General features: G+C 57.3%; 1 protein-coding gene across 4 annotated transcripts; it reads left to right on the top strand.

Annotated features, from left to right (window-relative positions):
- Positions 1 to 4,700: 4,700 nt before the first annotated feature.
- CLUH (clustered mitochondria homolog) lies at positions 4,701 to 27,460 on the top strand. 4 transcript variants are annotated; one of them, XM_036836695.1, is made up of 26 exons: positions 4,701 to 4,834; positions 12,310 to 12,512; positions 13,377 to 13,548; positions 14,553 to 14,696; positions 14,896 to 15,020; positions 15,099 to 15,253; positions 15,335 to 15,460; positions 15,751 to 15,898; positions 16,073 to 16,165; positions 17,728 to 18,422; positions 19,478 to 19,701; positions 19,807 to 19,911; positions 20,030 to 20,130; positions 21,581 to 21,733; positions 21,823 to 21,885; positions 21,967 to 22,211; positions 22,433 to 22,517; positions 22,637 to 22,790; positions 22,876 to 23,015; positions 23,881 to 23,961; positions 24,041 to 24,166; positions 24,249 to 24,370; positions 24,649 to 24,742; positions 24,884 to 25,018; positions 25,100 to 25,173; positions 25,959 to 27,460. In XM_036836695.1, exons 2-26 carry the CDS (start codon positions 12,324 to 12,326, stop codon positions 26,143 to 26,145), a joined length of 3,936 nt encoding a protein of 1,311 aa, XP_036692590.1. In that variant the 5' UTR covers positions 4,701 to 4,834; positions 12,310 to 12,323; the 3' UTR covers positions 26,146 to 27,460. The 4 variants fall into 4 exon arrangements, with proteins under 4 accessions (XP_036692590.1, XP_036692588.1, XP_036692589.1 ...); XM_036836693.1 differs by having other exon boundaries at positions 4,766 to 4,865; XM_036836694.1 differs by having other exon boundaries at positions 4,766 to 4,865; positions 19,810 to 19,911; positions 25,959 to 26,145.
- The last annotated feature ends 307 nt before the right edge of the window (positions 27,461 to 27,767 follow it).

Here is a 27,767-nt window from a genome sequence, read left to right as displayed (position 1 = left end):
GCCATGTGGTGAGGCCTTAAAAAAAAAAAAAGGCATAGTATTTGCATACATCCTCCCTTATTCTGTATTTATTTATTTATTTTTTGGCCATGCTGCTCTGCTTGTGGCATCTTAGTTCCCTGACCAGGGATCCAACCCAGGCCCCTGGCAATGAGAGCGTAGAGTCCTAACCGTTGGACTGCCAGGAATACCCAATTCTCCCTTATACTTTATTATTATTTTTTTTGACATTTTGGTATATATATATTTTTTTCTTTCTTTCTTTTTTATTATTTATTTATTTATTTATTTGGCTGCACCGGGTCTTAGTTGCGGCATGCATGTGGTATCTAGTTCCCTGACCAGGGATCGAACCCAGGCCCCCTGCATTGGGAGCACGGAGTCTTAACCACTGTGCCACCAGGGAAGTCCCCTCTCTTATACTTTAAATCATCTCTAGATTACTAATAATTCCTAGTACAATGTGAATGCTATGTAAATAGTCGTAAATACTGTGTGAATTGTAAATACAATGTAAATGCTATGTAAGTAGTTGCCAGTGCAGCAAATTCAAGTTTTGCTTTCTGGAGCTTTCTGGAATTTTTTTTTTAGCATTCTTGGGAGTTCCCTGGGTCTAGTGGTTAGTGTTCAGCGCTTTCACAGCTGTGGCCCAAGTTCAATCCCTGGTCGGGGAATTCCCACAAGCCCCATGGTGCCGCCAAAAAAAATTTTTTTTTTAATTTATTTTTTTTGATCCGCGGTTGGTTGAACCATTCATGCGGATGCAGAACCCACAGATGTGGAGGGCCAACATGCATATTGATTCCTACCCAGTGTGCCCAGGTGGAGGACACAGGGCAGCCCTGGCTGCCCCATCTTAGTTCCTCGCTCCAGCCTCCGGGGATCAGGTTTGAGCCCAGGGTGAACTAAGACCAGACCTCCCAGGAAGTACGGCCCAGGCCTCCCTCTGCTTGTCCCCGGCCTTTTATCTCCCCAGGTAGCTGAGGAAGGGAAGTCCCAGCCCTGAATAAACATCTACCCAGGACTCTGGGGTCCCATTTCAAGTAGAGAAAAAGGAGAGAAGAAGAGGAAGGGGGAGAGGGATTGGCCTTAGGGTCCTCTCAGAGACCCCTGGGGGTTCTAGGCTGAGCCCAGCCCAGAGTCACAGTACAGAGCAGAGATGTGCAATGTCACCGCCAGCTAACTCAGAGATCATTTTTTTCAATCCTTTCATTTTATAGATCAGGAGACTGAGGCCCAGGGAGTCTTGCTAACTGTCACCCCCCCTGGCAGTTCTGCCCACACAGGTTTGGGTTGAGGGAGGTGGAGCACTTCCTCTCTCATGGGTTCCTAGCGTCAGGCCATCGGGGTAGGGGACGCCTTCCTGCAATCCGGGGGGGTTTGGGTTCCAGCTCACCTCTCCAACCCCTTGGGAGCTCTGAAAATGAGGGGGGGAAATAGGAATGCCCAGCTGAATGGGTGCATCCATCACAACAATAATTAGGGAGATGGGAGGCTTGAAGCAGACTAATTATGTAGGTTAGGTCTCAGCCTCGGTAAACCTGCCTTTGTATTTACTTAGCATCTTTATCCAGAGGCCATAAAGATGGGGAGTACCACCCAGGCAGGCAGCCCTGAGGATGGGGACTGTGTAACAGGAGCCTGCTAAGGAAATGGGAAGAGGATCCACAGAAGCCATGTTGCAGGTTCGAAGGCTGCTGGGACTGCTTAGTCACTAGGCCCCTGGACAGACTGGTCATTAGCGCCCTTACTTATCAGTAGACACTCACAGACCTTGATCATAATCTCTCCAGGGCTCAGCCTGGTGGGTCTCAGCCAGGCATCATGGAAATACACTACATAAAAGGAATATTTGCACAGAAAGCCCAGATATTATAAATATCTGGTGAAACCCTGTGGAGGCCTCTAAAGGACTGCTTGGCTCTGCCTATACGCGGGACCTCCATTCAACCAACCACTGTGCGTTAAGCACCTACTATGCATCAGGCTCTGGGGAGATGCTGGGGATACCCAGATAAATAAGGTATGGTCATTGCGTTCAAGAAGTCCCCTGGTCTAGCAGCTGGACTCCTCACCTGAGAACCAGACATCCTAGTTTGGCCACGACAGTGTTGGTTTATGCCTGTTGTCCCAATGTCATTATTAATAGTGTCCACTTTCACTCCCAAAGTGTCCTGGTTTGCATGATACATCACATGGTCACCTTAACCATAGCACAATGTATAGGCAATGGTGGAAATAGTTGGGGAAAGTGATGGGAGTAGTTGTTAAGACTATGGTGAAAAGACATTGGTGGAAGCAGCTTGAAAGTAAGAAATAGTCTGCTTAATATATGATTGGACCACCAGACGATAGAGAAAGTGGTCAGAGGATGATGCTTTTTGTGTGTATCTGTTTCCCTATCCCCAAGCTTGCTGCTCACAGTGTTAAAACAGAGCTATGCTTTTGGTTATGAGCAGTGTTACCAACATGGAGGGGGCTTCCAACTTCAGCTACACTGGACTAGGTACAATTCTCCAAATTCCTTGAGTTTCATTTGGGAGATTGATTAAAAGAATTATGGTACATCTACACACTGGGATATTATACAGCCATAAAATGGAATGAGAAAGCTCTTTGTGTACTGATATCTCCAGAATATAGTAAGTAAAAAAATCAGGGTAAAGAATAGCAGGTACAGTATGTTACCATTTGTGTAACTAAAGGGAAATATACACACACACACACACATACACACTCTTATATGCAAAGAGTATCTCTAGAAGAATATTAAAGAACTGGTAATCCTGGTGGTCTGGGAAGGAAAACCAGATGGCTGGGGGCAGGTGAGAGATTTCACTATATACCCTTTTATGCTTTTTGAAATTTGAACCATGTGAATGTATTCAAAGTTCTAAATAAAATTAAAAGGTCTTAAAAAAAATAAATGAGCGAATAAATTCCCAGGGTCCCTCTTTCTGTCTTCCCATATGATTCCTTTGTCTTGCTCATTAAAATCCTTCTTATCCTTCAAAGCTTCAAAGCAGTGTCTTCCCAGAAGCCCTTCCTGACTGCCTCCCCTGCACACTCAGAACAGCCTTCTTTAAAGGCTTTTATTCTGCAGCCTTAGACATGAGATTGCTGTGTGCATCTCTCTTCACCCACCGGATTGAAACTTCTCCTGGCAGGGACTGGGTCTGGTTCATCTCTGATCTTCCTGCAGTACTGAGCTCCTGCAAGCTTTGCTTGAAAGACAGAGTGAAGTATTTTACACTATCTAAAGTGCTTTGATGACCACTATCTCCTCCCAACAGTTAGGTAAGAGGCCAGACAGATGGATGTTTTTATTTGACAGAGGAAGCTCCTGAGATTCAGAGGCTTGATAGTCAAGTGACTTGCTCAAGTTTACAAGAAGAGACAAGGTAGAGGTTGCAGGATGCAGATTTCCAATCCAACTCCGTGTTAGGTTCATGTACCACCTGACTGCCCACCTTCCATGTGGTGGGCTGTAGTCAGGTCTTGTTTTTATTTCCAGCCTTCTTGTGCAATAGTCCAAACTCATCTCCCCCTGGTCTAGCTCAGTCCCCTTATCCTCCACACAGCAACCAAAGCATTTCTCACCTCCCTTCCTCCTGCTTAAATGCTTAAAGCCTTTCACTGGCTCCCCTTCCCATCACCGGTACTCCAGGACAAAGTCCATTTTCCTCTGCAATTTTTATGAGGCACTAGGCCCACCCCAGCCAACCTCTGCAGCTTCAGCTTCCCAATTTCTATTAGTTCCTGGAATATGCCTTAAGTGCTTCCCAATGGCTTCCTGGGCCTGTGCAAGGAAGACTGTCACCCTCTCGGCTTGGAGAACTTCAGCTCACTGGCAAGACCTGGTAAAATGTCAGCTGGGCAGCATTCTCTGACTTCACTTCTCAGTCCCCACCAGGCCCCAAACATCTGAAAACATGAACTACTGTAAAGTGTCCAGGCTGTGGATTTAGCCTGGTCTAGCTAAAGTCTTGCTCTCTGTGTGACCTTGATCTTAGCTTCCTCCACTCAAAAATGGGGATAATGTGCCAGCGCGGATGTGAGGACTCATCTGGTGGCGGGTGTCGAGGCCGCTGGCAGAGGGGAGCCCGTTGTGGCTCAGGACAAAGTTTGGTGGGCCCATCTCTGGCACTTCATCCCTATTAGCCACCCGCCACCCCTGCCTCTTATGACCATGCCCTAGGCTACCCTCCACCCCCTCCTCAAGAAGCCAGACGCACCCCCGCTCCACCGTTTCGGGGACGGCAAACTCGGTGAGCAGGGCGCTGAGGGTCATATTAACACCGCAGATTAGACACCGTGTGGTCGTTTGGCAGGTCTGCAATAGGAAGCCATTGGGGGAGGGGACTGTAAGCAACAGTACTCCAGACGAGTCTCCACCCAAGGTCAAGGTGCCCGCCCAACGGGCAGCGAACCGCAAGGACTTCTCTCCGTAGCCCCGCCCCTCGAGGGGGCCCGAAGCCGTTCTCTCGCCAGAGCCAGGGTACGTTCCCTTTAAGGCGTTCGAGAAAGTCACCGCGTTGGTACACAGCGAACGAGGCGTGGCGTATTTTGTCCCTCGCGGGCCCTCGTGGGCCGGGCCGGGCGCGAGGGCGGGGCAAGGGAGCGGCGGTGGGGTCAAAGGCCCTAGCGCGCACCACGTGGGCCGGTGACTCCGTCCTTCCCGCAGCTGCAGAGGCGCGCAGGGCACTTGGGTTAGTGGCGCGGCGGGCGGCGCGGACAGCCAAGGCGGACGCCCGCTCCCGCCGCCATGGTCATCAAAACGGACGAGTTGCCGGCGGCCGCCCCGGCGGACAGCGCCCGGGAGCCCAGCTCGCAGGCCGGTGGCAAGGGGCGGCCGGGCGCGGCGGGTGAGCGGGGCCGGGGTCAGGGGGCAGCAGGGCGGGAGGCTGAATCGGGCCGAGTGGGCGCGGGGGTTCGGGGTTGCGCGGGGACCGCCGCCTTCCCTCCGCGCCTGGCTGGGTTGCATCTCGCCGAGCCCTCCACCGGGTGCCCCCGCCCTGAAGGTCACCTTCACTGTCGCCCCCGCCTGCGGCCCGGGCTTCACACGTGGGGTCCCGGGGCGGGCAGCGGTGGCTAACACACGCGTGCCAGATCGCGGGGAGACGTGCACGCGCATGCAGTTTCGGGGTGTGCCGGCTCAGCAGACGGACGGACGCGGCGGCCCCACCCCCTACGCCCCCGGGCATGGGGAACTCTCCGGACTGGGGTCACTTGACACTTGTTCCGTCAAGCACCCCCTTCGCGTCAGAATCCCAAGCATTCCCTGTGCATAGGGCTGCAGCCTTGCGAGTTAGACTCAGCTTGGGACTTCTCAGGCTTGGTCTGTGGGAAGAGCGCAAGTTGGGGTATGTGTTTCGTGAGGGGGTTTCTATGGTTCGTTCCCAGAGGCAAGACTTTAACCCCAGGTCTGCAGGGTCTGATCTCCGTCCTGTTAGATGTCGGCCTGGCTGGCAGACCTGGGGGTCTGCCTGTGTATGGGGGCAAAGCCAAACTCCTTGGCAGGAGGTGGTGTTTGTGCCAGAACTTGATCATTAACCCGCCTTATTGCGAAAAGTGGGTCAGCCCAGAGTTGCTGTTTTTAAGGCAAAGGTCATCAGCATGGAGTCAAGCTCCCAGCTCTCCCCCGTGGGGCTGTGTGGCATTGGCTTTGGGAGTGGCTGCAGTTTTTCTCAGGTGGGGCCTGCCTCTCCCCTGGGCCTCCTCTGTTTGCTCCGTTCCTTCCATCGCATCTTTGACTACAGCCTTGAGGTTGGAAGCCCCTTCCCAGCCCTTGGGTTGTCATCTCCAAATCTTTCTCAGAGCCCCAGGGCTGGGCTGTGTCCCTCTCTGCCCTGGGTGACAGTGGGAGTGCAGAACTACCCATGCCTCCCACTCCCCGTAACTCTCCTCAAAAGGGACTTGTCATCTTCATCTCCCTTCCCAGCTTGGGTGAGTCAGGACGGGAACAGGGTTAGGTGGGCTCTCTGACCCTGTAACTGATCACAGCCAGGTTAGCTGATGGTGGGGGATAGGTACTGTGGCAGCTTTGCTGATTGCCTAGAGAAGGCCAAGGTTTGGGCAGAATGACAAATGCTGATGACTCCAACCTGCCAGGCTTCACCCTGATGAGGCTCTGAATCAGTGGAGCAGGCTAGATAAGAGGAGGCTGATTTCCCCTTCAGCAAAGAGACCTGAAGAGATGAAGCGACTTGCCCAAGGTCACACAGCAATTCAGCATTTGGATTTCCAGCTCACAGCCAGATTGCCAAGGCTGCCCTGGCCCGTCCCACAGGAAGCTGGGAGAGGCGTGTTGGCTGGGATCATATGCTGAGAACGTAGGGACTGAGGAGAGGGGAGAGTGTTGGAGAATTTCTCTGAGAGGGTCTGTCTGGGGCAACCTGGGTCAGGGGAGGGTACAGCTGTTCATTTTGGGGAACCTGGAAGCATACTAGCAGGTGGAACGTTGGCTCCCTAAGCCTCTGGGAAGCTTGTATAGAGCTAGGACTTTAATTATAGCCAGTCTGAATCTATTCAAAGGAGGAGGCCTTAATGGAGACCCCCAACAGGCCCTCACCCAGGCTTCTGACCTCAGAACCCAGCTCTGGAAGAGTCTCTAGTCCCCTTGAGGAGGTGATCAAGGCCTTTTGTGGAGGGACCAAGGGTCAGTTGCCTTGTAGGGAATAAAGCTACTTTTAGCGGTTAAGAGAACAGCAGGTTTTTCAAGTTCACGGTGGTGTGTCGAGTTCCTTCTGCCTAGGGGAGGGCTCCTTGGAGTTGAGGCCCAGAGCGGAGGGGAAGGGGGCTGGCAGACAGGAGAGGAGCTTGGGGGCTTAGGGGAGCTCCTGGACAGGACCCTAGAGCTTTTCTTTTGGGTAGGTCTGAGCAGAGCAGCTCCGGGAACACTGGACTCTCCCCAGACCCTGCAGACCTGCTTCTGGCCTGGGTGGAGATGGGAAGGAGGCCAACAGATGCCTACCTCCTTGGGATCTTCCTTAGGCTGCCTGTCCCCACCCCTTTCCCTTGAAGCCCCAGATTCCTGGGATAGGGTGATATGCCTTCTGAGGCCTAACTTGCTGCAGGAGACTCACCCTGCTGAGGTTTTGGCTAGGGCGGGGCCTGGCCCTGGCACAGTCTACTGAGTGAGGCCATGCCAGGCTGGGAAACGCACACAGGGGCCACCTGGGATGGCTTATGTTTCTTTTCTAACTCCTTTCGGCTGCCCATTGGGTCCGCGTTCTCCCAGGCCAGGCCAGGGCTGTGCTTTATCTCTTCATTCTGGTCTGGCCAGTGAAGACTTGGGGGCGGGAGGTGTATGCCATGCTGTTTGGGCAACCCCTTCCCATTCTGCAGAGGATCACCTTTCTCCTTCCCTAAAGCCCAGATCCTCAGGGGTGCCCCCTGGGGTAAGGAAGCAGGGGTGTAGAGGAAGGGGGTACTGTTTACCTTGTGGGCGCTGCAGCCTGGGGGCTGGCGCTCAGGCCTGGGCTTGGGTGTCTGACAAACCTGTTTTTTTTCTTGACCTGGCTTGGCTGCCTGTTGCCTCTGCGAGCTTGGGCAGCTTGGTTACTAAGCTTCTGGAGCCTCAGTTTCCTCAAGTGAGATGGGCTGGTCGAGCTGATGGAGAGACCTGCTACGGGCTGGGCCTAGAGTGAACGTGGGCTCTGTGGTGACCAGGGTGGAGGTGGTTGTAGCAGCTACGCAGGGGTCACTGCCAGGCTGCTCTGCCCCCCCCAACCCCCACCGCTTCTCCACAGGGCTGGGGTGTGTCTGGGGAGGGCGGCGGAAGAAGAGGGGTTCTGCCGGGGCCTGGCCCTTTGTGCCATCCGCTGAGTGTGCGCAAGCCAGAACCCTTGGTGGAGGGTGCGGGGAGCCGAGGGCCTGCTGGGTGCCAGCCCTTCAGGGCTGCCCGGAAGGGACTAGATGGGCGGGGAGGGGGCCTGAAGGGAGCCTGGCTACCCGCCCCCACCCTGGTTAGTATGGATGCCGGAGCAGTCCCGCCTGGGCCCTGGCAACAAGTCAGAGGCCCCGGGAAGGCGCCTTGGCAAGGCTGGGCATATTCCTTGTCCACAGCCGCTCGGCCTTTGGTCTCTTGCTGCCAGCTCTGTTTTCCCCACGGGAGAGACTTGGTTTTCTCCTGGCAACGCAGGGGCTGCTAGGGAGGGAAGTCGGAGCCTGCCAGCTTCTTGGTGGAGCTGGAGGCCTGGGGCACGGGTGCAGTTGTCCTCTGGGCGTCTGGGGTTAGGGTTCCCACCAGAGCTAGTGACTCTCAGGAAGGGGAGGACTGCCAGGTCACCTGCAGGGGGCAGCACGAGCCAGAGGCCCCAGCCAGCCACTTGCCGCAGGAGGTGGGCAGGGTGCTCAGTGCAGCCGGTGGACAGGGGGGCGGCCACCTCATGGCCTGGGCCCGAGTCTGTGCCAACTGTTGCCGGCAGCCGGCTGAAGCGGTCCTGCCCACCCCCACTGGGGTTGAGGCCAAGGAGAGGACCCCCTTGCTGGGCTCTACCCCTGCCAGCCAGTCCCCAGGACCCTCGATCCTGAGGGGCCTAGGTACCCCAGACGCTGGGTTCTCCTGCCCCGCTGACTGCTTCACCAGCAGTGACCCCCTTTTGGGGGGATACAGGGGGGTGGGCCTGAGCACTGATGGCAGCTCCACCTGGGGTCCTGGAGCCACCAGGGCCTCCTGGCCCACGGCCGTCCTTCTGGCCGACCTTGAGCAGGATGCGAGGCAGGGGGAGTGTGCCCTTCCCAGGGCCGCCCCAGCAGGCCTGGCCCCACTGAAACCCGAAGCCAGCCGCATCTCCAGCCCTGGGCCGGCCAGCTGCATGGCGGCAAGGGTAGAGGCAGAGGCCGGAAGGAGGCACACAGGCAGTGCCGGGCCTGAGCTGGAGAGCTGGCTGCCTCGCTGCCATGGAGGTCCTGTGACTCCAGGACGCGGGAGAGGGCAGCCGCCGAGCACACCAGGTGGGCTGTGGGGACAGGGAGCCAAGTGGCTGGCCTCTGGCGGGGAGGTCACTGGGCCTTGATCCCGCTGTAGGGAGACCTTCAGGGTGCTTGGCAGGAAAGAGGAGGGGCAGGGCGGGCTGTCCTCAGGGGAGTGGAGGCCCCTGGGAACCAGCCACATTCCTTTGAAATCTGATAGGAGATTGGGTGCCCCCTGGGGCGGGAACCTGGAGCAGAGGTGCCTTCTGGGCGGGCTCCCTGAGCCAGGGACGGAGAGTGGGAGCTGTGGCCACCCTTGCCCTCCTCTCTGTCCTCCTGGCCCAGACTCAGGGAGCACAGGCCACCTGTCTGGGTCCAGGTCTCTGGTTTCCCACTTTTGGGGTCTCAGAGACCTCAAAGCTGCTGTTCTGTATTGGGCAGGCGCCCCCTCATCCTGAGGGCTGGTCAGCCCGCAGAGCCTTTCTCAAGGCCTCGGCTGGGGGAGGGCCGCCTCATAGCTGTCATCCCTCTTGCTGCATTTTGAAAACTGACCAACCACCACCCTTCTCCCGCCCTGCTGTCCCTCCTGTGCCTCCTGTCCCTCCTGTCCCTGCTGTCCCTCCTGTCCCTCCTGTCCCTCCTGTCCCTCCTGTCCCTGTCTGCTGTGTCGCAGAGTCAGCCAGCTTCTCGCTTTGGGGCCGGCTGCTCAGTTTCCAGGGGCTTGGGGTCGCCCCGCCTAGGGCTGTGGGCTCACTTGAAGGAGAGGTCCTCGTGCGTCCTTGCAGTTGTTGGGAGTTTACCTTCAGGTTTGGAGCAGTGTGCTGGGGACGGGGGTGGCGACAGTTACTGAAGGCCCGCCGTGGGCCAGGACTGAGGGCAGCGCAGCCATATGGTAGGGGGGCGCTCCAGGGTGGAATCCAGGGTCAGCTCTTGACTCTTGACCTTGGGCAAGGCACTGAACTTCTGGGCCTCAGACGTCCTTATTTGGGGGAAGGAGGTGGGGACTGTATCTGAGCTCCTGGCGGTTCTGTTTATCACTAAGTTGAGGGGACGCGGGAAGAGGGAGTGGCTTCTCTCCATGTCCCGTTCCCGGTCCCCCCCCCCCCGTGTGCCCTTACGTGTCAGGCTTATCTGGACTTCTATACATTTCCCGAGGCCCCTGCTCCATGTTTCTAGTAGGTCTGGGTAGAGCCCACACGGCTCTGGGGAGGTGCACCCCATCCCCACTCCTCAAGCTGGGTAGGGAAGAGGAGGTGGAGTCTAGAGGGGTTGGGGTCCAGAGCAGAGCTGGGTGAGCTGACCTGTCTGGAGCTCCCAGATAAGCAAGGAGCCAGTCTGGCTGCCAGCAGACCCTGGGCTGGAAGGCCCCGTGGGCCAGTTGGGCTCCAGGCGGGCCTGTGTTTTGCTGGAGGGTTTCTGCGAGGACACCCTCTTCTCCCCCACGGGGGGCAGGGCGGGAAGGGCTCTCCTCTGTTTCCCTTAGTGCCTGGGGAGAAATGGAAGGTTTTGTCACCTGCTCCTTCTCCCCACAACATGTGAGTCGGTTGCTGGTCACAAGTGCGGGGCTTTTACAGTAATTAATTCAGTGCCTTTCTGTTGAGTGCGGGCAAGACAGGAGGAGGAAGATAGAGCTACTGGTGTGAACAGCCCCCCGAGTGCAGCACGACACTGCTGCCAGGGGTCATTGGTCAGGCTTCAGAGAAGAGAGTTTATTTCACCTAGGCCTTGACGGATGAGTAGGAGTCTGCCCGATGGAATGGTATATGGGGGGCAGCATAAACAAAAGCACAGGTAGGAGGGAAAGTGTGTGGCTTGTTCTCAGGCTTCTGAGTAGTTTGGTGTAGCTGCACCTCGATGGGGAGAACTGGCAGGAGCTGAGATGGACTTTCGGCCTAAGATGTTCGGTTCCTGTGAGCAGTAGAGCAGTGGAGAGTACTAGAAGGTTCTAAGGGGTACCTTTTTTTTTTTTTTTTTTTTTTGGAAGAGGAAAAAGGGCTATATTTATTTGATTCTATGGATTTTCACTTATTCCTATTAACCATTAATTATGCAGATTTACCATTAATTGAAACATTTTATCTTTTTTACTATGGTCACCTTTAATAACAACTTAAAAAGCACTTTATTTAAACAAGGAGTTATCTATATTTACCAGAATTTCATTTGTAGAAGCATAAGTGTTGTCTTTGGATCACATTTAGCTACTCAGCTAAGGATATGGTCACACCATGAAAATGAAAATTACTTGTAGACTTTGGATATAAAATGTGAACAGTTCACAAAAGTTGATAAAAGAATTTGCTCCCTACAGCTTCAATGCCCTAGTTTTCTCAAAAAGCTCCTGATACATTTTTTTCTAAATCATACCCTAAAATAAACACTAGTTTAACAATTGTGTCATACAATAATACAAGCTTATTGTAAACACCTGGAAAGTACAGACTTTATAAGGAAAGGATTATATCACTCTTAATCCTGTTATTTAAGGAAAGCCACTGAATTCTGAGTCTTTTAGTCTTTCTACTGGAATAGATATAAATGTACATATACACACATAATTAGGACTGTAGTGCATGTTCTAATTTTTTTTAATTGAAGTACAGTTGATTTACAGTGTTATGTTAATTTCAGGTGTACAGCAAGTGGTATTCTTGAAATAGGGGAAATGGCCTGCAGCAGTCCTGTGACCAGTTTGGAGATTAGGTTGGGTGGCTAGATAGGGACGGGGGGGCGGGGGGGGGGTGGGGGCATTCGAAGAGCAGGGGCTGGTTTGTGAAGGAAGATAAATTCCATGCTGACAAGATGAGTCTGGTGAGGCCTAAGGGATGGCCACATGTTGAAAAACTGGAGCGAGGCCTGGATTGGTCACGTGAGCTGGGAGACGGGAGGGCATTTGCAGTCACGGGCAAGGGTGAGATGGGAATGAGGAGAGGCTGGGGCCCAGGACACCCACAGCTGGACTGCCAGGAGAAGGTCAAGCTGGAGAGGGAAGAATAAGAGCATTAATGTCCATCAGGGAAGAGGAGGAAGTGAGCGGTGGCGGGAAGGGGAGCCAAGCAGCTAGTTGCGTAAGGCCAGAGCAGACCCTCAGGTTTGGCCCTTAGGGTGGCATTGGTGACTCTGGGGAGAGTGGTCTGGGCGGCCTATTCACACGGCCGCCAGACTGGGGGCCTGAGGAGCAGATAGGAAGCGAGGGCCCGGGGTGTGGAGGCGAGCGAGCAGGCAGTAGCCTGCAGGTGTGCCCTGGGGTGCGGTGGGACCGGAGTCTGGCGCAGGGCCGAGTCTTGGGAGGACAGGCAGATGCCATTCTGTAGGGCTGTGTCCACCCTGCTGGGTGAGGCAGACCTCCCCAGCGAGGCCCATCTGACTCAGCTCCTTTCTTGTCCCCCGCAGAGCTGCCATCAGTCATGGTGTTGAATGGGGACTGCCCGGAGAGCCTGAAAAAGGAAGAGGGGGCTGCCGAACCGCCCCGGGAAAACGGGCTGGATGAGGCTGAGCCGGGGGAGGAGACCACTGGACAGGAAGTCATTGTCATTCAGGACACGGGCTTTTCTGTGAAGATCCTGGCTCCTGGGATCGAGCCCTTCTCCCTCCAGGTGAGACGATAGAGGGGTACTGGGGGCCAGGGCCTGAGCCTGTTGGGGAGGATGAGGATGCAAAGCCAAGCTTTGCCTTTGCCCGGTCTGGCCCCATGTTGAGGCAGGAAACCGAGGGTCCTGTGCCTTCCAAGGTCACTCAGGTAACGTGGTGGACATGGGAGTCCAGGTTCAGGCCGTTGCCTCATTGCAAGGGGACAGATCCCAGCTGGGACTGCCAGCCCTGTTTGGGGATCGGTATGGTAGTGGCTGGGTAGTGTTGGGGTCCCAGGGCTCCCCACCCTTAGGTAGGTCAATTCTCTGGCTGGAGTTTTACCATCTGTCTGAGAGGAGAGTGGTAGTGGGTGGTCTTCAAGAGCAGAGCCAACCCAGAGGTCTTGTAAACTGTTACTCACTGGGGAACCAGGTGAGGCCTTCTTGTGTCTTCTGGAGCCGCAGGCTTCAGCCCCAGAGCACACCTTCCTGAAGGGGGAAGCCATTTGCCCTGGGGACCTTGGCACTGGGCAAGGGAGGAGGCAAGATTGCTATTTTCTTTTCCTTGTTTTTACACCTCCTGCTGCTCTACTCAGGGCCTGCTCTTGGTCTGCAGGAATAGTTTAAGCCTGCGGGTAACAGGGCAAGGCTCTGTCCTGCACATGTGCATATACCCTGCGCGCGCGCACACACACACACACACACACACACACACACACACACACACACAGGTGCAAGTGGGCATGGTATGTATGGGCAGGGCCTGGAATTTAAAATAAAAGCCAAAAAGGGGGAAACAGTATTTGGAGCATTGACTTTAGGGACCCAGGTACTTTGGGCTGGGGAAGCTGTATGTTTTCACCAGGTTGGTTGGGGCCTTCTCCCTGGCAGGTGTCCCCCCAGGAGATGGTACAGGAGATCCACCAGGTGCTCATGGACCGTGAAGACACATGTCACCGCACCTGCTTCTCACTGCACCTGGACGGCAACATGCTGGACCACTTCTCAGAGCTGCGCAGTGTGGAGGGGCTACAGGAGGGCTCGGTGCTACGCGTGGTGGAAGGTTTGTCCGGAAGTTGTGCGGCCCGCCAAGGGGGGGCATGAGGAGGCGGGGCCAGGTGGCACTCACCCCCACCCCACCCCTCCCTCTGGTATCTGGGTATCACTGTGTCACAGATGAGCGTGGGGAGGCTCAGGGCGGTGTTGAACTTGTGGAGGCAGGAGAAGACAGGACAGGAGCACAGGTCTGCTTCTCAGGCCATCACAAGCACACCCTCCAACTTCATGGGTTGAATATCAGAGTCGTGATTTTAAAAAAAAACAAACAGTACCAGGCAGGTGCTTGAAATCAGCCCGTTCAAATTTTATACAGATAAAAGTTCAGTCTCTTAAGGAAACTAAGGTTCCACGGCTCTTGAGCAGGGAAGTCAGGCCCAGTGTGGAGCAGTCAGCTGGCATGGTGAGTCTGGTTTGTTTGCAAAAAAAAAAATAAATAAAACATCCCGTGAACTTAGGTTACCTGGGGAAAGGTGGCACCGCGGTTCTAGGTATGTCAGCCAAGGAGCAAATGTGGGAAAAATGTAACCCAGCTGTGCCCAGACTTACCTAATGACGAAACCTCTGTCCTTCCCCAGAAGAGCCCTCATTGAAATTTCATGAAACATGAGTTGGGGAGCAGTGTTGCAGTTTGAGGTCCTGTAAGTCCTCAGGCCACCGCCGGCCAGGGCTGCCCTGGGAGAACTGGACTGAGCCCATGGGGACCTAGCAGCTGTGCCGGGCTGCCCACCCGAGACACTCGTGGGCAGAGAGCAGGGGGCTTCTGTGTGCACTTCCAGAGGCATTTCTTGTGCCCTTTCGCATAAGGTTCGTTGCAAACAAGGATCCCTGCCCACCAGCAGGCAGGTGTATGTGTTGAAAGCAGAATTCCAGCTTATGTGTTCATAAGGGAATTTGTAAGTGAAAGCCTAAAATTGAAAATCAAGACCACCCCTGGTAGTGCCATGGCCAACTTTTCTCTGCTGGTGGGTTGTTGCCCTGGTAACGCCCTGCCCATGCCCCTCCCGACAGAGCCATACACGGTGCGAGAGGCCCGCATCCACGTGCGCCACGTTCGAGACCTGCTCAAGAGCCTGGACCCATCCGATGCCTTCAACGGGGTTGACTGCAACTCCTTGTCCTTCCTGAGTGTCTTTACTGATGGCGACCTGGGAGGTGCGGGAGGCATTGGGGCTGACGGTTGGGCAGAGGGGCCGGGAGCAAGTTGGCCAGGGGCTGGTGAAGGGGCCAAGGGCCCGGCCTTCCCACCTGGAGGGAAGCGGGGCTGGAGGCACCCAGACCAGGGCCACTTGAGCTGGGGAGGGAGTTGGCCCCTGGGTGGTCCTGGGCTGACCACCAGCCTCGGGTCCCTCAGACAGCGGGAAGCGGAAGAAGGGCTTGGAGATGGACCCCATCGACTGTACACCGCCTGAGTACATCCTTCCAGGGAGCCGGGAGCGGCCGTTGTGTCCTCTGCAGCCCCAGAACCGTGATTGGAAGGTGGGAGCAGGTCTCTTTTGGGGCAGGGGATCGCCACACCAGGAAGCCTGGCCCACTCAAGCTTGGCCATTCCTGCAGCCCCTGCAGTGCCTGAAAGTGCTCACCATGAGCGGCTGGAACCCACCCCCTGGGAATCGCAAGATGCACGGGGACCTCATGTACCTGTTTGTGATCACAGCCGAGGACCGACAAGTCAGCATCACGGCATCCACTCGGGGATTTTACCTGAACCAGTAAGTCCCTGTGCGAGCCCGTTCGGAGTCCATGGGCAGCCGCTTGGGACGCCCTGCACAGTGACCACCCTCTCCCTGCAGGTCCACAGCGTACCACTTCAACCCCAAGCCTGCCAGCCCCCGCTTCCTCAGCCATTCCCTGGTGGAGCTGCTCAACCAGATCAGCCCAACCTTCAAAAAAAACTTTGCCGCCCTGCAGAAGAAAAGGTAGCACCTGGGCCCATCTGTCCCTCATCTCACGTCTCACGGGGTGGGTGAACCATACAGCCTGAACTCTAGCACTTCTGCCCTAAGCTGTGCCCCCAGCACCCCAGAGCTTCCTTCTAGGCAGCAGTCAGCCTAGCAGCTCTAGGACAGGCGGCCGTTTGCTTCCGTCGGACTCTCCAGGGACAGAGCCTTGGTGGGGAGATGGCAGAGCCAGTGGGACCTTGGAGAAGGGGCCCAGGGCAGGGCTCTGGGCTCAGCGGGCTGCCCCATCTCCCCTCTGCCCGCCACAGGGTCCAGCGCCACCCGTTCGAGAGGATCGCCACCCCATTCCAGGTGTACAGCTGGACAGCGCCCCAGGCGGAGCACGCCATGGACTGCGTGCGCGCGGAGGACGCCTACACCTCCCGGCTGGGCTACGAGGAGCATATTCCAGGACAGGTGCCTGCAGCCTGGCAGCCCACCCTGGGCTCTCCCCTCCCTTCCCCTGGTGGGCGCCAGGCCGGGTTCTGGGTGCTTGGGGGGCTGTCTGCGGGGAGGCAGGGGACGGGACTGCCCCGAGCAGGTGCTGGGGGCTCAGGTTGAGCTGGTGTCTCCCTCCCTGTCCTGCTGTAGACCCGGGACTGGAATGAGGAGCTGCAGACAACGCGGGAGCTGCCTCGGAAGAACCTGCCTGAGCGGCTGCTGCGAGAAAGAGCCATATTCAAGGTGCCCGTAGCCCCGCAGGCGTGACCAGTGGCCGCAGGCCCGCCTGCCACCTACCTGCTCGTTTTCTGTGAACAAGAGGGAAGCCGGGGTGGGCCTTCAGGGACCTTCCAGGGTGTCCTGCCAGCCTTCCGCCTCCTGGTAGACGACCCCAACTCCTTCTTCCGGCCTCTCTGAGATTTAGCGTCTGTGGGCCGGAACCGGTGGGGACACGCCTCCAGGACGGGCTGAGTGGCAAGGTCCATGACAGCTTCCCTCCCAGCACACCCACGTGGAGCCCTCAGCTGGACACACGTGCCCTACTGTGATATCCTTAGTGTTTTTCCTGAGACAGATGAGGAAAAAGCAGTGCTTTTTTTTTTTTTTAATACTATACTGCCCTCTAATTTTTTTTTTTAATAGCTACTTTATTTATTTATTTATTTATTTAGCTGTGTTGGGTCTTCGTTTCGTGCGAGGGCTTTCTCTAGTTGTGGCAAGCGGGGGCCACTCTTCATCGTGGTGTGGGGGCCACTCTTCATCGCGGTGCGCGGGCCTCTCACTATCGCGGCCCCTCCCGTTGCGGGACACAGGCTTCAGACGCGTAGGCTCAGCAGTTGTGGCTCACGGGCCCAGTTGCTCCGCGGCATGTGGGATCTTCCCAGACCAGGGCTCGAACCCGTGTCCCCTGCATTAGCAGGCAGATTCTCAACCACTGCGCCACCAGGGAAGCCCAAAAGCAGTGCTTTTGAAAGAAGTTTATTTGAAATCTCCCATAATCTTACTAGAGATGATAATGGTAAAAATAAGATCTAAAGTCCAGGGTGCTCACTTTGCCAGGGGCTGTGCCAGGTGCTGTGTAGGCATTACCTCCTGTAATCTTCCAGACACCTTGTAAAGGCCGATACTTTTATGTCACAGTTTTATAGATGAGAAAACAGGTCTGAGAGGTGATCCAGCCAAGATCGCCTGGCACGTATTTGGTGATTCCCAGACCCACCCCAATCCTCACTCTCCCTTTTAATCACTAAGCTCTGCTCTCTCTCGCAGTATAAGTGTTACATTTTTTCAAAACTGGGGTTTCTTTTTTTTTTAAATAAATTTATTAATTTTATTTTATTTATTTTATTTGTGGCTGCGTTGGGTCTTCATTGCTATGCACGGGCTTTTCTCTGGTTGTGGTGAGCGGGGGCTACTCTTCGTTGCGGTGCACAGGCTTCTCATTGCGGTGGCTTCTCTTGTTGCAGAGCATGGGCTCTAGACACGCGGGCTTCAGTAATTGTGGTGCACGGGCTCAGTAGTTGTGGCTCGTGGGCTCTAGAGTGCAGGCTCAGTAGTTGTGGCTCGCGGGCTTAGTTGCTCCGCAGCATGTGGGATCTTCCCAGACCAGGGCTCGAACCCGTGTCCCCTGCATTGGCAGACAAATTCTTAACCACTGCGCCACCAGGGAAGCCCAAAACTGGGGTTTCTTGCCCTTTTCCAAATGTGAGGAAACTTTGTCCTGCTTACCTCCACCAGCCCTGGGCGAGCTTGGCCAGGCGGGATGAACCCCGCGGCTCTCTCACCCTCCAACCTCGGGCCCCCAGGTACACAGCGACTTCACGGCGGCAGCCACACGGGGCGCCATGGCAGTCATCGATGGCAACGTGATGGCCATCAACCCCAGCGAGGATACCAAGATGCAGATGTTCATCTGGAACAACATCTTCTTCAGCTTGGGCTTTGATGTCCGCGACCACTACAAGGACTTCGGTGGGGACGTGGCGGCCTACGTGGCGCCCACCAACGACCTGAACGGCGTGCGCACATACAATGCCGTGGATGTGGAGGGGCTGTACACGCTGGGCACGGTGGTGGTGGATTACCGCGGCTACCGTGTCACGGCCCAGTCCATCATCCCCGGCATCCTGGAGCGGGACCAGGAGCAGAGCGTCGTCTACGGCTCCATTGACTTTGGCAAGACGGTGGTGTCGCACCCACGTTACCTGGAGCTGCTGGAACGCACGAGCCGGCCCCTCAAGATCCTGAGGCACCGGGTGCTCAACGACCGGGATGAAGAGGTGGAGCTCTGCTCCTCCGTGGAGTGCAAGGGCATCATCGGCAACGACGGTCGCCACTACATCCTTGACCTGCTGCGCACCTTCCCCCCCGACCTCAACTTCCTGCCTGTGCCTGGCGAGGTGCTGCCCGAGGAGTGCACCCGCGCCGGTTTCCCCCGCGCCCACCGCCACAAGCTCTGCTGCCTGCGCCAGGAGCTGGTGGACGCCTTCGTGGAGCACAGGTGGGGAGCCAGGGCAAGCGCCTGCATCCTCCGGTGGGTGGTCCTGGGGCCTGATCCTTGATGGGGGAGGCTTTGGAAAGTGAAGAGGAGCTAGCTCTGGCCCTGGTCATCCCAGCCCCATCCCCAGCGCCACCCACTGTGGCGTCATGCTCCCCAACACGGACATCCAAGAGCTTTATGTGGATCAGAAACTAGCAAGTGGCTAGACCAGTGGCTTTCAACTGACTGAAGCGGGGCTGTTCCCTCAAGGAGCACATGGAAATCTGCTTGGGTGTTTTTTTTGTTTGTTTGTTTTTAAATTTTATTTATTTATTTATTTTTGACCGTGTTGGGTCTTCGTTTCTGTGCGAGGGCTTTCTCTAGTTGCGGCAAGCGTGGGCCACTCTTCATTGCGGTGCGCGGGCCTCTCACTATCGTGGCCTCTTTTGTTGCGGAGCACAGGCTCCAGATGCGCAGGCTCAGTAGTTGTGCCTCACGGGCCTAGTTGCTCCGCGGCATGTGGGATCTTCCCAGACCAGGGCTCGAACCCGTGTCCCCTGCATTAGCAGGCAGATTCTCAACCACTGTGCGCGAAGCCCTGCTTGGGTGTTTTTGAACCTCCCAGTGCCAGGGCCCTGGAGGAGGGGCGGGGTTGGGGTCCCTGCTGCTGGCGTTTTGTGCTTAGGGGTCAGCCCGTCAAATGCCCCAGAATAATCTCCCTGTCAGAATGCCAGGGGTGTTCCTGGCGCTCTCGAGAGCCCTGGCCTGCGTGTGAGCCCCCCCACACCAGCTGTCCTCTTCCTGTCTGGGAAGATCCCCATTTTTGCTGTGACCTGCTGCTGCCACCTGGTAGTATTGCTGGGCTGGCACACGCACACGTGTGTGGACGCTTGCACACTGGATGGGATGTGTCCCCAGGCCGGCAGGGTGGCCAGCCCCAACATCCGTCAACCCCAGCAGGGCAGGAGCTGGGGCCTGGCTCAGGCCCCCCGAAGCCAGCAGGAAGCTACCAGAGCAGTCACGCTTCTACATACCCCTCCTCCATTCCCTGCTCTGCCCCATCCTCTGTGCTCTAGGTACCTCCTCTTCATGAAGTTGGCAGCCCTACAGCTGATGCAGCAGAAGGCCAGCAAGATGGAGATCCCCCCGTCACTGGAAAACGGCGACCCCCCATCCTCGGAGTCCAAGCCTAAAGACCCTCCAGCACCCGAGGTGGGAAGCGAGGAGGAGGGCAGCAGTGCTAGTGGCCTGGCCAAGGTGAAGGAGCTGGCAGAGACCATCGCCTCGGACGACGGGACAGGTGGGGCTGCCGTGGCTGCCAGGGGAGCCCAGGCCAGGGGAGGCTCGGCTGCTGCCCCACCGGAGCGGGAGTGGGGCTACCTCCTAATGGGCCGTGTCTCCACAGCAGACCCTCGCAGCCGGGAGGTGATCCGCAACGCATGCAAGGCTGTGGGCTCCATCAGCAGCACGGCCTTCGACGTCCGCTTCAACCCCGACATCTTCTCGCCAGGTGAATGGTCCTCTAGGGCCCCAGTGCTGGTGGGCCTGCTCGCCTACCGGAGGGCTGCCGTCTGTCTGCCACCCGCCTCTCTTCTGCCTGGCTCACGCCTCTGCTCTCCCTCCCCCAGGGGTTCGCTTCCCGGAGTCTTGCCAGGAGGAAGTTCGGAACCAGAAGCAGCTGCTAAAAGATGCCGCTGCCTTCCTGCTCTCCTGCCAGATCCCCGGCTTGGTGAGGGCAGGGGTGGGACGAGGGACTGCCCAGAGGGTGCTGTTACAGGCCCTGGGGCCTCATCCATCTCCGACTCTGGAAGCTTGTGGAACCTTTGCGGGAGTGACTTAGGCCTGCTGACCTGCAAGGCAGGCAGGGTGGAGTTCTCCTCCCCAGAATGGGGCCGCTGACACACAGGGGCCAAGGGAGGCATCAGGTTCTGCTCTGCGTGCCCTCCCTTGTAGGCTGGCAGCTGGGGTCTGGTCCCCTGAGCCCCCGTGTGATGGGATGGCTGATAGAGGGGCTGGGGGCATCTTCACCCCCACAAGCTTTGTACATAGGCCCTGTGTATGTACATGGTGCTTGCTTCCCACTAAGGCAACCCTGAGCTTAGGTGCCGTGCTGTCCTCTCATCTTTTTTTTTTTTTTTTTTTCAACATCTTTATTGGAGTATAATTGCTTTACAATGGTGTGTTAGTTTTTGCTTTATAACAAAGTGAGTCAGCTATATGTATACATATATCCCCATATCTCCTCCCTCCCACCCTCCCTATCCCACCCCCCTAGGTGGTCACAAAGCACCGAGCTGATCTCCCTGTGCTATGTGGCTGCTTCCCACTAGCTATCTGTTTTACATTTGGTAGTGTATATATGTCCATGCTACTCTCTCACCCTGTCACATCTCACCCCACCCCCTCCCCATATCCTCAAGTCCATTCTCTACGTCTGCATCTTTATTCCTGTCCTGCCCCTAGGTTCTTCAGAACCTTTTTTTTTTTTTTTTAGATTCCATATATATGTGTTAGCGTACGGTATTTGTTTTTCTCTTTCTGACTTACTTCACTCTGTGTGACAGACTCTAGGTCCATTCACCTCACTACAAATAACTCAATTTTGTTTCTTTTTATGGCTGAGTAATATTCCATTGTATATATGTGCCACATCTTCTTTATCCATTCATCGGTCGATGGACACTTAGGTTGCTTCCATGTCCTGGCAATTGTAAATAGAGCTGCAGTGAACATTGTGGTACATGACTTTTTTTGAATTATGGTTTCCTCAGGGTATATGCCCAGTGGTGGGATTGCTGTGTCCCCCGATCTTTGAGCTGAGCCTGCCGTGCTGGCTGCCCCAGGCCCCTGCGAGGTGCAGCACAGCTGCAGGGTGAAGCTGTGGCCCTGCTTCTTCCTCTGCAGTCACAGGAGAGCCTGTGCGGCTCCCATATCCCTGCTTCCCTGCCGTGTGGGCCCAGCAGTCACAGGGGTGATGGTGGCCTGTGCAGAAGGCTGGGGACAAGATCTCACATCCTTGCTGCTGCTTTGTCTCCTTCCCTCTTCCCGATTGGGAGCTGGGGTCTCAGTCCCCTCCTTCCCTCAGGGCCTCAGGATAGCGTGAGCTCCCTTGGGAAGACCCAGGGCGGGAGGACGCAGAGGCCCTGGGCTTCGGGGGCCTGACCTGCTGCAGCCCGCAGGTGAAGGACTTCGCAGACCACGCGGTGCTGCCCATGGACGGGGCCACGCTGGCCGAGGTGATGCGTCAGCGCGGCATCAACATGCGCTACTTGGGCAAGGTGCTGGACCTGGTACTCCGGAGCCCGGCCCGGGACCAGCTGGACCACATCTATGTGAGTGGTGCCCAGGGCGGCTGTGAGATGGCGGGGCTGGGATGGAGGCCTGGGGCCTGACCAAGACTCCCCTCTCTGCTCCCTTGCAGAAGATCGGCATCGGAGAGCTCATCACCCGCTCTGCCAAGCACATCTTCAAGACATACTTACAGGTACTGCACTCCCTCCCCGGCCCGGGTCATGGGCATGTCGGGGGAGCCCAGGTGGTGACACTGGTCCAACCTCCCTTGCAGGGGGTCGAGCTCTCGGGGCTCTCGGCTGCCATCAGCCACTTCCTGAACTGCTTCCTGAGCTCCTACCCCAACCCCGTGGCCCACCTGCCCGCCGACGAGCTCGTCTCCAAGAAGAGGAACAGGAGGAGGAGAAACCGGCCGCCAGGGGCAGCGGATAACACAGCCTGGGCTGTCATGACCCCCCAGGAGCTTTGGAAGAACATCTGCCAGGAGGCCAAGAACTACTTTGACTTCAGCCTCGAGTGGTACGTGAGCAGGTGCAGGGGTGCTGGGCTCCCGGGCAGCGTCCGGGTCCTCCGTGGTCGCTGGCAGTGGAACGGGGAGGGGAAAGCAGGGAGCTGTGGAGGACCGCTTGCTTGGGGAAGTGGGGAGGGGAGCTGGGAGGGGGCTCGGGTGGAGAGGCAGCTGTGGAGAAGGGGGCAGAGGGGTGCTGGGCTACCTGGGCCCACCCGCCGCTCCTCCCCAGTGAGACCGTGGACCAGGCCGTGGAGACCTACGGGCTGCAGAAGATCACGCTGCTGCGGGAGATCTCCCTGAAAACCGGAATTCAGGTGGGCCGGCTCAGAGCGTCCTGCAGGGCTCCCGGGGCCACGGGGGGAACTGGGTGGGGCGGTGCTGGCCGTTTGAGCCTGGGCTGAGGCCGCCTGTGGGTGTTGGGCTGGGTCCCCAGATCCTGCTGAAGGAGTACAGCTTCGACAGCCGCCACAAGCCCGCGTTCACGGAGGAGGACGTGCTCAACATCTTCCCCGTGGTCAAACACGTCAACCCGAAGGCTTCAGACGCCTTTCACTTCTTCCAGAGCGGGCAGGCCAAAGTACAGCAGGGTGCGTGCCAGATGCAGCCGTGGGGGGTGGGGCCCCCACTTCCCCCCGGCCGGCTCTGACCTTCCGCCCTCGGGGTGCCCTGCAGGCTTCCTGAAGGAGGGCTGCGAGCTCATCAACGAGGCCCTGAACCTGTTTAACAACGTGTACGGAGCCATGCACGTGGAGATCTGTGCCTGCCTGCGCCTCCTCGCCCGCCTCCACTACATCATGGGCGACTACGCCGAGGTAGGCCACACGCACCCTCTGGGCCTTCAGCAGGGGCCCGGGGCCTGGTCTGGCACCATGGGGGCGGAGGGGGGAATGGGGGAACTGGGGCTGCGTTCTCACCACTGCGGCAGTAGGAAGCAGGAGTCCAGGCAGGTGGAACTGGAGCCCCTGTCGCCCCAGGGGCCCGGGATGCTGCTTACCTCCGGGCCCCCCCAGGAGGAGCAGGTGGAGACCCGGGGAGGTGCTTGTTCTGCCTGTACGGCTGCCCTCCTCCCCTGCCCCCCCAGCTCCCCCACTTAAGAGCTGTATCCTGGGGAGAGCTGCCGTGCCCGTGGACAAAGTGGGAGTGATGGCAGGGCCTCCCTTCACAGGGATGAGGGAAGGGTTAATTCTGACTCAGTACCTAGAGCCCTGTAAGCACCAGGGAAGCTGCTTGGGGTCTGTGCCGTTGCCTGTACCATCCTGGGGCCTGGTGGCATTCACCTGCCTTGTTGGCCCCGGGGCTTGAGAGGCTGTTTCCTAGGCCAGGTGCACTGTAGGTGCCCCACTCCCCACTCCAGCCATAGGACTTCTGTTTTCTTTCGCCTGTGTCTGCCTTTTCTTATTACGAATACTTTATTTTTAGCACAATTTTAGATTTGTATGCATGTGTTGGCATAGATTAAGACAAGTGTTTTAAAATGTGAAGCAGCCTCAGAGCGGGGTGTCGACTTCCATGGTCACAGCAGCTGGATTTTGACCACTCTTCCGCTGCCTTTGTGCAAAGTAAAAATAGAAATTGCAGCCAGAGGTGAAGAGGCCGAGCTGCTGTGGAGGCTTGTGGGCCAGGCAGACTGGGTGTGGGGCGGTACCACCTGGGGGTGACAGCCCCCCACCTCCCTAGGCCCTCAGCAACCAACAGAAGGCTGTGCTGATGAGCGAGCGCGTGATGGGCATCGAGCACCCCAACACCATCCAGGAATACGTGAGTAGCCACCGGGGGCACGGCCTGCAAGGTGGGTGGGACCCCTGGCCGCCCCGGCCTGACGCCGCTGCCCCCGCAGATGCACCTGGCCCTGTACTGCTTCGCCAGCAGCCAGCTGTCCACGGCCCTGAGCCTGCTGTACCGCGCCCGCTACCTCACACTGCTCGTGTTCGGGGAGGACCACCCTGAGATGGCCCTGCTGGACGTGAGTACTGGGGAGGGGCAGCGGGACTAGCCTCGAGCCCAGGGGAGCGGGAGCTGACCGGGGCCCTCCCGACTGCCCCCAGAACAACATCGGGCTGGTGCTGCACGGAGTGATGGAGTGTGACCTATCGCTGCGCTTCCTGGAGAATGCGCTGGCCGTCAGCACCAAGTACCACGGGCCCAAGTCCCTCAAGGTGGCCCTCAGGTGAGGCTGTGCTGGGTTAGGGGACAGGGAGGCCCCGGGCCACAGGGTCCCGGGAAGTGCTTGCATTGAGGGCGGGCACGGGATCCAGCACTCTGTCCTCCATCTGACTCCTGAGGAAATGTCTCTCAACTTGCATCTCTTCTCTGAGTTCTGGACTTGCCTTCCCCCTTGGAAAGTTCCCAGAGTGGGTTCTGGGATAGCCTGCACACCGCCCTTCCGTCCCCACCGGCCCATTCACGTCCCTCCCTCGCCTCCCCCTGCGCCGTGCCTCCCTGCAGCCACCACCTGGTCGCCCGGGTCTATGAGAGCAAAGCCGAGTTCAGGTCAGCCCTGCAGCACGAGAAAGAAGGCTACACCATCTACAAGACGCAGGTGGGCCACAGCGGGGCGAGGAGGGGCGGAAGGGGCGGGGCTGCGGGCAGCCCTGGTATTTTCCCGCCCCCTGCGGCGGGGCGGGGAGGGGCGGAAGGGGCGGGGCTGTGGGCAGCCCTGATATTTTCCCGCCCCCTGCAGCTGGGCGAGGACCACGAGAAGACCAAGGAGAGCTCCGAGTACCTCAAGTGCCTGACCCAGCAGGCCGTGGCCCTGCAGCGCACTATGAACGAGATCTACCGCAACGGCTCCAGCGCCAACATCCCGCCCCTCAAGGTGGGTCCCCGAGCGGGGCTGGGTGGGCCGCTCCCCGGCCTCCCGGCGCCCAGTCAGTGGCTCAGCCTCCCTGCCCCTCAGTTCACAGCCCCCAGCATGGCCAGCGTCTTGGAACAGCTGAACGTCATCAACGGCATCCTCTTCATTCCTCTCAGGTGAGGCGCCCCACCCCCGCTTGGAAGTGGGCCTTTATTTTTCTTCTTGGTTTTTTAAATATATGATACATTGACATGGCTCAAAATTGAAAAGTATAGTCAGTGGCAAGGAGTTCCTTGTGAATCCTTCCAGAAATACTCTGCATAATTGGGCAAACACAGATTTGTAACCTTTTGTCCCTTTTTTCCCCAAGGCGCAAAATTGTAGCGAGCCATGCACATAGGTATTTTTCTCCTGCACTTAATCTGTCTTGGCGATCGTTTCGTGTCAGTATGTAAAGAGCAGCGTTGTTCTTTCTCTGGACTCCTGTTCTGTCAGTGTAGGGATGTGCCTTAGAGCCGGGCCCTGAGGGTCCCTGTGCGGCTCTTACAAACAGTGCTGTCTTCGAAAGCCCCTCGCGCCGTCTCCCTCCCACCTGTGTGGGGCATGGGTTTGGTCAGCACAGTGTTACGGCATTTACAGCGTATCTGCTCTGTGTTGCACCTACACCTATTTTTTTGGGTGTAATCAGCTATAGGAGCGGCCGGGGTGCAGTGGGTTTGAACTGGGCGTGAAGACTGCTGGGAGCCAGGCCTTAACTGGAGGCTGTCAAGTGTGTGCAGTTCTTACTTTTCAGCGCTTGGGGGCCTTTCTGTTTGCGGGAGGGAAGCACTTGTTCCACACGTGTGTCTCACTGCAGAGAGCACAGAGCCTGATCTTGCTCTAAGTTTAAGCAGAGCCAGTGAGGTGACGGAGGGCCCAGGCCCACTCTGATACCCACCCTTCGCCCCGTCCTTCTACTCAGCCAAAAAGACTTGGAGAATCTGAAAGCCGAGGTGGCGCGGCGGCACCAGCTCCAGGAGGCCAGTGGGAACAGGGATAAGGCAGAGGAGCCCATGGCTACTGAGCCAGAGCCAGCAGGGGCCTCAGAGGATGCGGCCTCCCAGCCCGCAGCTGCCAAGGACCCTCCTTCCCTGAGCTTGCAGGGGTAGGAAGGGAGACACAGACGGACAGTCAGCCAGCTGCCCCGTTACCCAGCGATCCAGACTCCAGGAGAAGGGGGCGTGCCCTGCACATCAGGAGAGGCAGCAAGTCCCTCTTCCTCCACGCTTCCAACCCCACCCCGCCCCCAGCATCCTCCTGGGACCGTGGCCTGCCCTGCCTGACCCTCTGAAAGATGTTCTTGCACTGGTTCAAAGAGTATACGACTCAGAGGCCTAATCGAAGACACGTGAATGGAGCGCATGGGCATCAGTTCCCAGCTGGTGGACAGGTGCCCCCTCAGGCCCCCCATCCTCAAGCAGGTGTGCGCGAGTGTGTCTGTGCCTGCGAGTGTCCTGATCCGCCCTTCCTGACTTGTACATAGCCCCGAGCCGGTTCTGAGTGGGTGGGTGACGTGCAGGTGAGATTTCTCAGGTCATTTGTATGTTTGACATTATGGCTGCTGCTTTTGCTGCCACTACCCCCGGGCCCGACCTGGCTGAAAGTCCAGGTTTGAAGCCGAAAAGGGGAGCTTTCCTGTGTCCTGGGATGGGGAGCCAGAGCCCTGTGGCAGGGCTGGACGGTTGGGGAGCACTTTATGGCGGGATGAGGGCCGCAGCAGCTTTACTAGCCACGGGTGCGCCGGGCCTGGCCCGGCTGTGCTCGGGGTGGGGAAAGGGTTGGGCAGCGGTGGCTCCCCAGACACCCCTGTGCCCAGCCCTGGCTTGTCGGCCCTTGGGCCCCAGCAGGAGGTGCTGCCTTCCCACTCCCTGCACCCCAGCTGGGGTTAACCTTGGGGTATAGTCTGAATGTATCCTTCTCCCCGTTGAACAACCTCAGCTGCCTAACGCACAGTGGGGTGGGGGGGGCTGGGGGACCTGGACTGAATCATGGATCCCGGGGGAGACGTCACAGATACAGGAGTGACTGTCCCTTGTTTGTGGAGCTTAGCTCCCTACCTGGTCCTAGGACACACAGGCACCTACAGAGGGGAGCTCTGGGAGCGGAAGGGAGGGGGCTGCAGAAGGTGGGCCCACAGGCCCGGCTGCCCAGGCCGCTTCTCTGGGCCTGCTGTCAGAGCCCTGGCAGGTGGGCAGAGACGGCCACCCTTGCGAGCTGGAGGGAGTGGTCCTGCTGCTGGGGCCTCCGCCTGCTGGCTCTGCGGGGAGCCGCTGCCGGGTATGGTCTGTCCCAACACCTGGTTTCAAAGGGAGTGGGTGTGAGCTAGCAAGCGAGGCATCCCCACAGCTGATCAAGAACTTTTTCTTGTTTTTAAACCATCAGTCTTCATTTCACATTGGAATAAAGTGAGTTTTTGAAACCTGCTGTCCCAGCCTCTCCTGTGTGTTCTGTACCAGTCTTGTTTGGTTGTGAGAGCTGTTGCCAGAAGTGGTACTAGTAAAAGAGTTTAAAGCACATGGATGTGTAAAATTAGGTCACACTCAAAGTTATCCTTATAATGTCATTTAAGTGGGAGGAAAGGGGGTAGAGCCGCAGGCACCCACCTAGGGTTTACCAGTCTGCCCGTCAGTAGACCCATGGAAGTGGCATATAGATGAACGTCACCTGTTGTTGGCCACAGAGGAAAAGGCTGAGAATTGCTCCTATACAGGGCCCTGTGGTTCCGGCTGGG

This window comes from Balaenoptera musculus, chromosome 20 (assembly GCF_009873245.2).
Source record: "Balaenoptera musculus isolate JJ_BM4_2016_0621 chromosome 20, mBalMus1.pri.v3, whole genome shotgun sequence".
Taxonomy (NCBI): Eukaryota; Metazoa; Chordata; class Mammalia; order Artiodactyla; family Balaenopteridae; genus Balaenoptera; species Balaenoptera musculus.
This window is presented reverse-complemented; position numbering and strand designations above follow the sequence as displayed.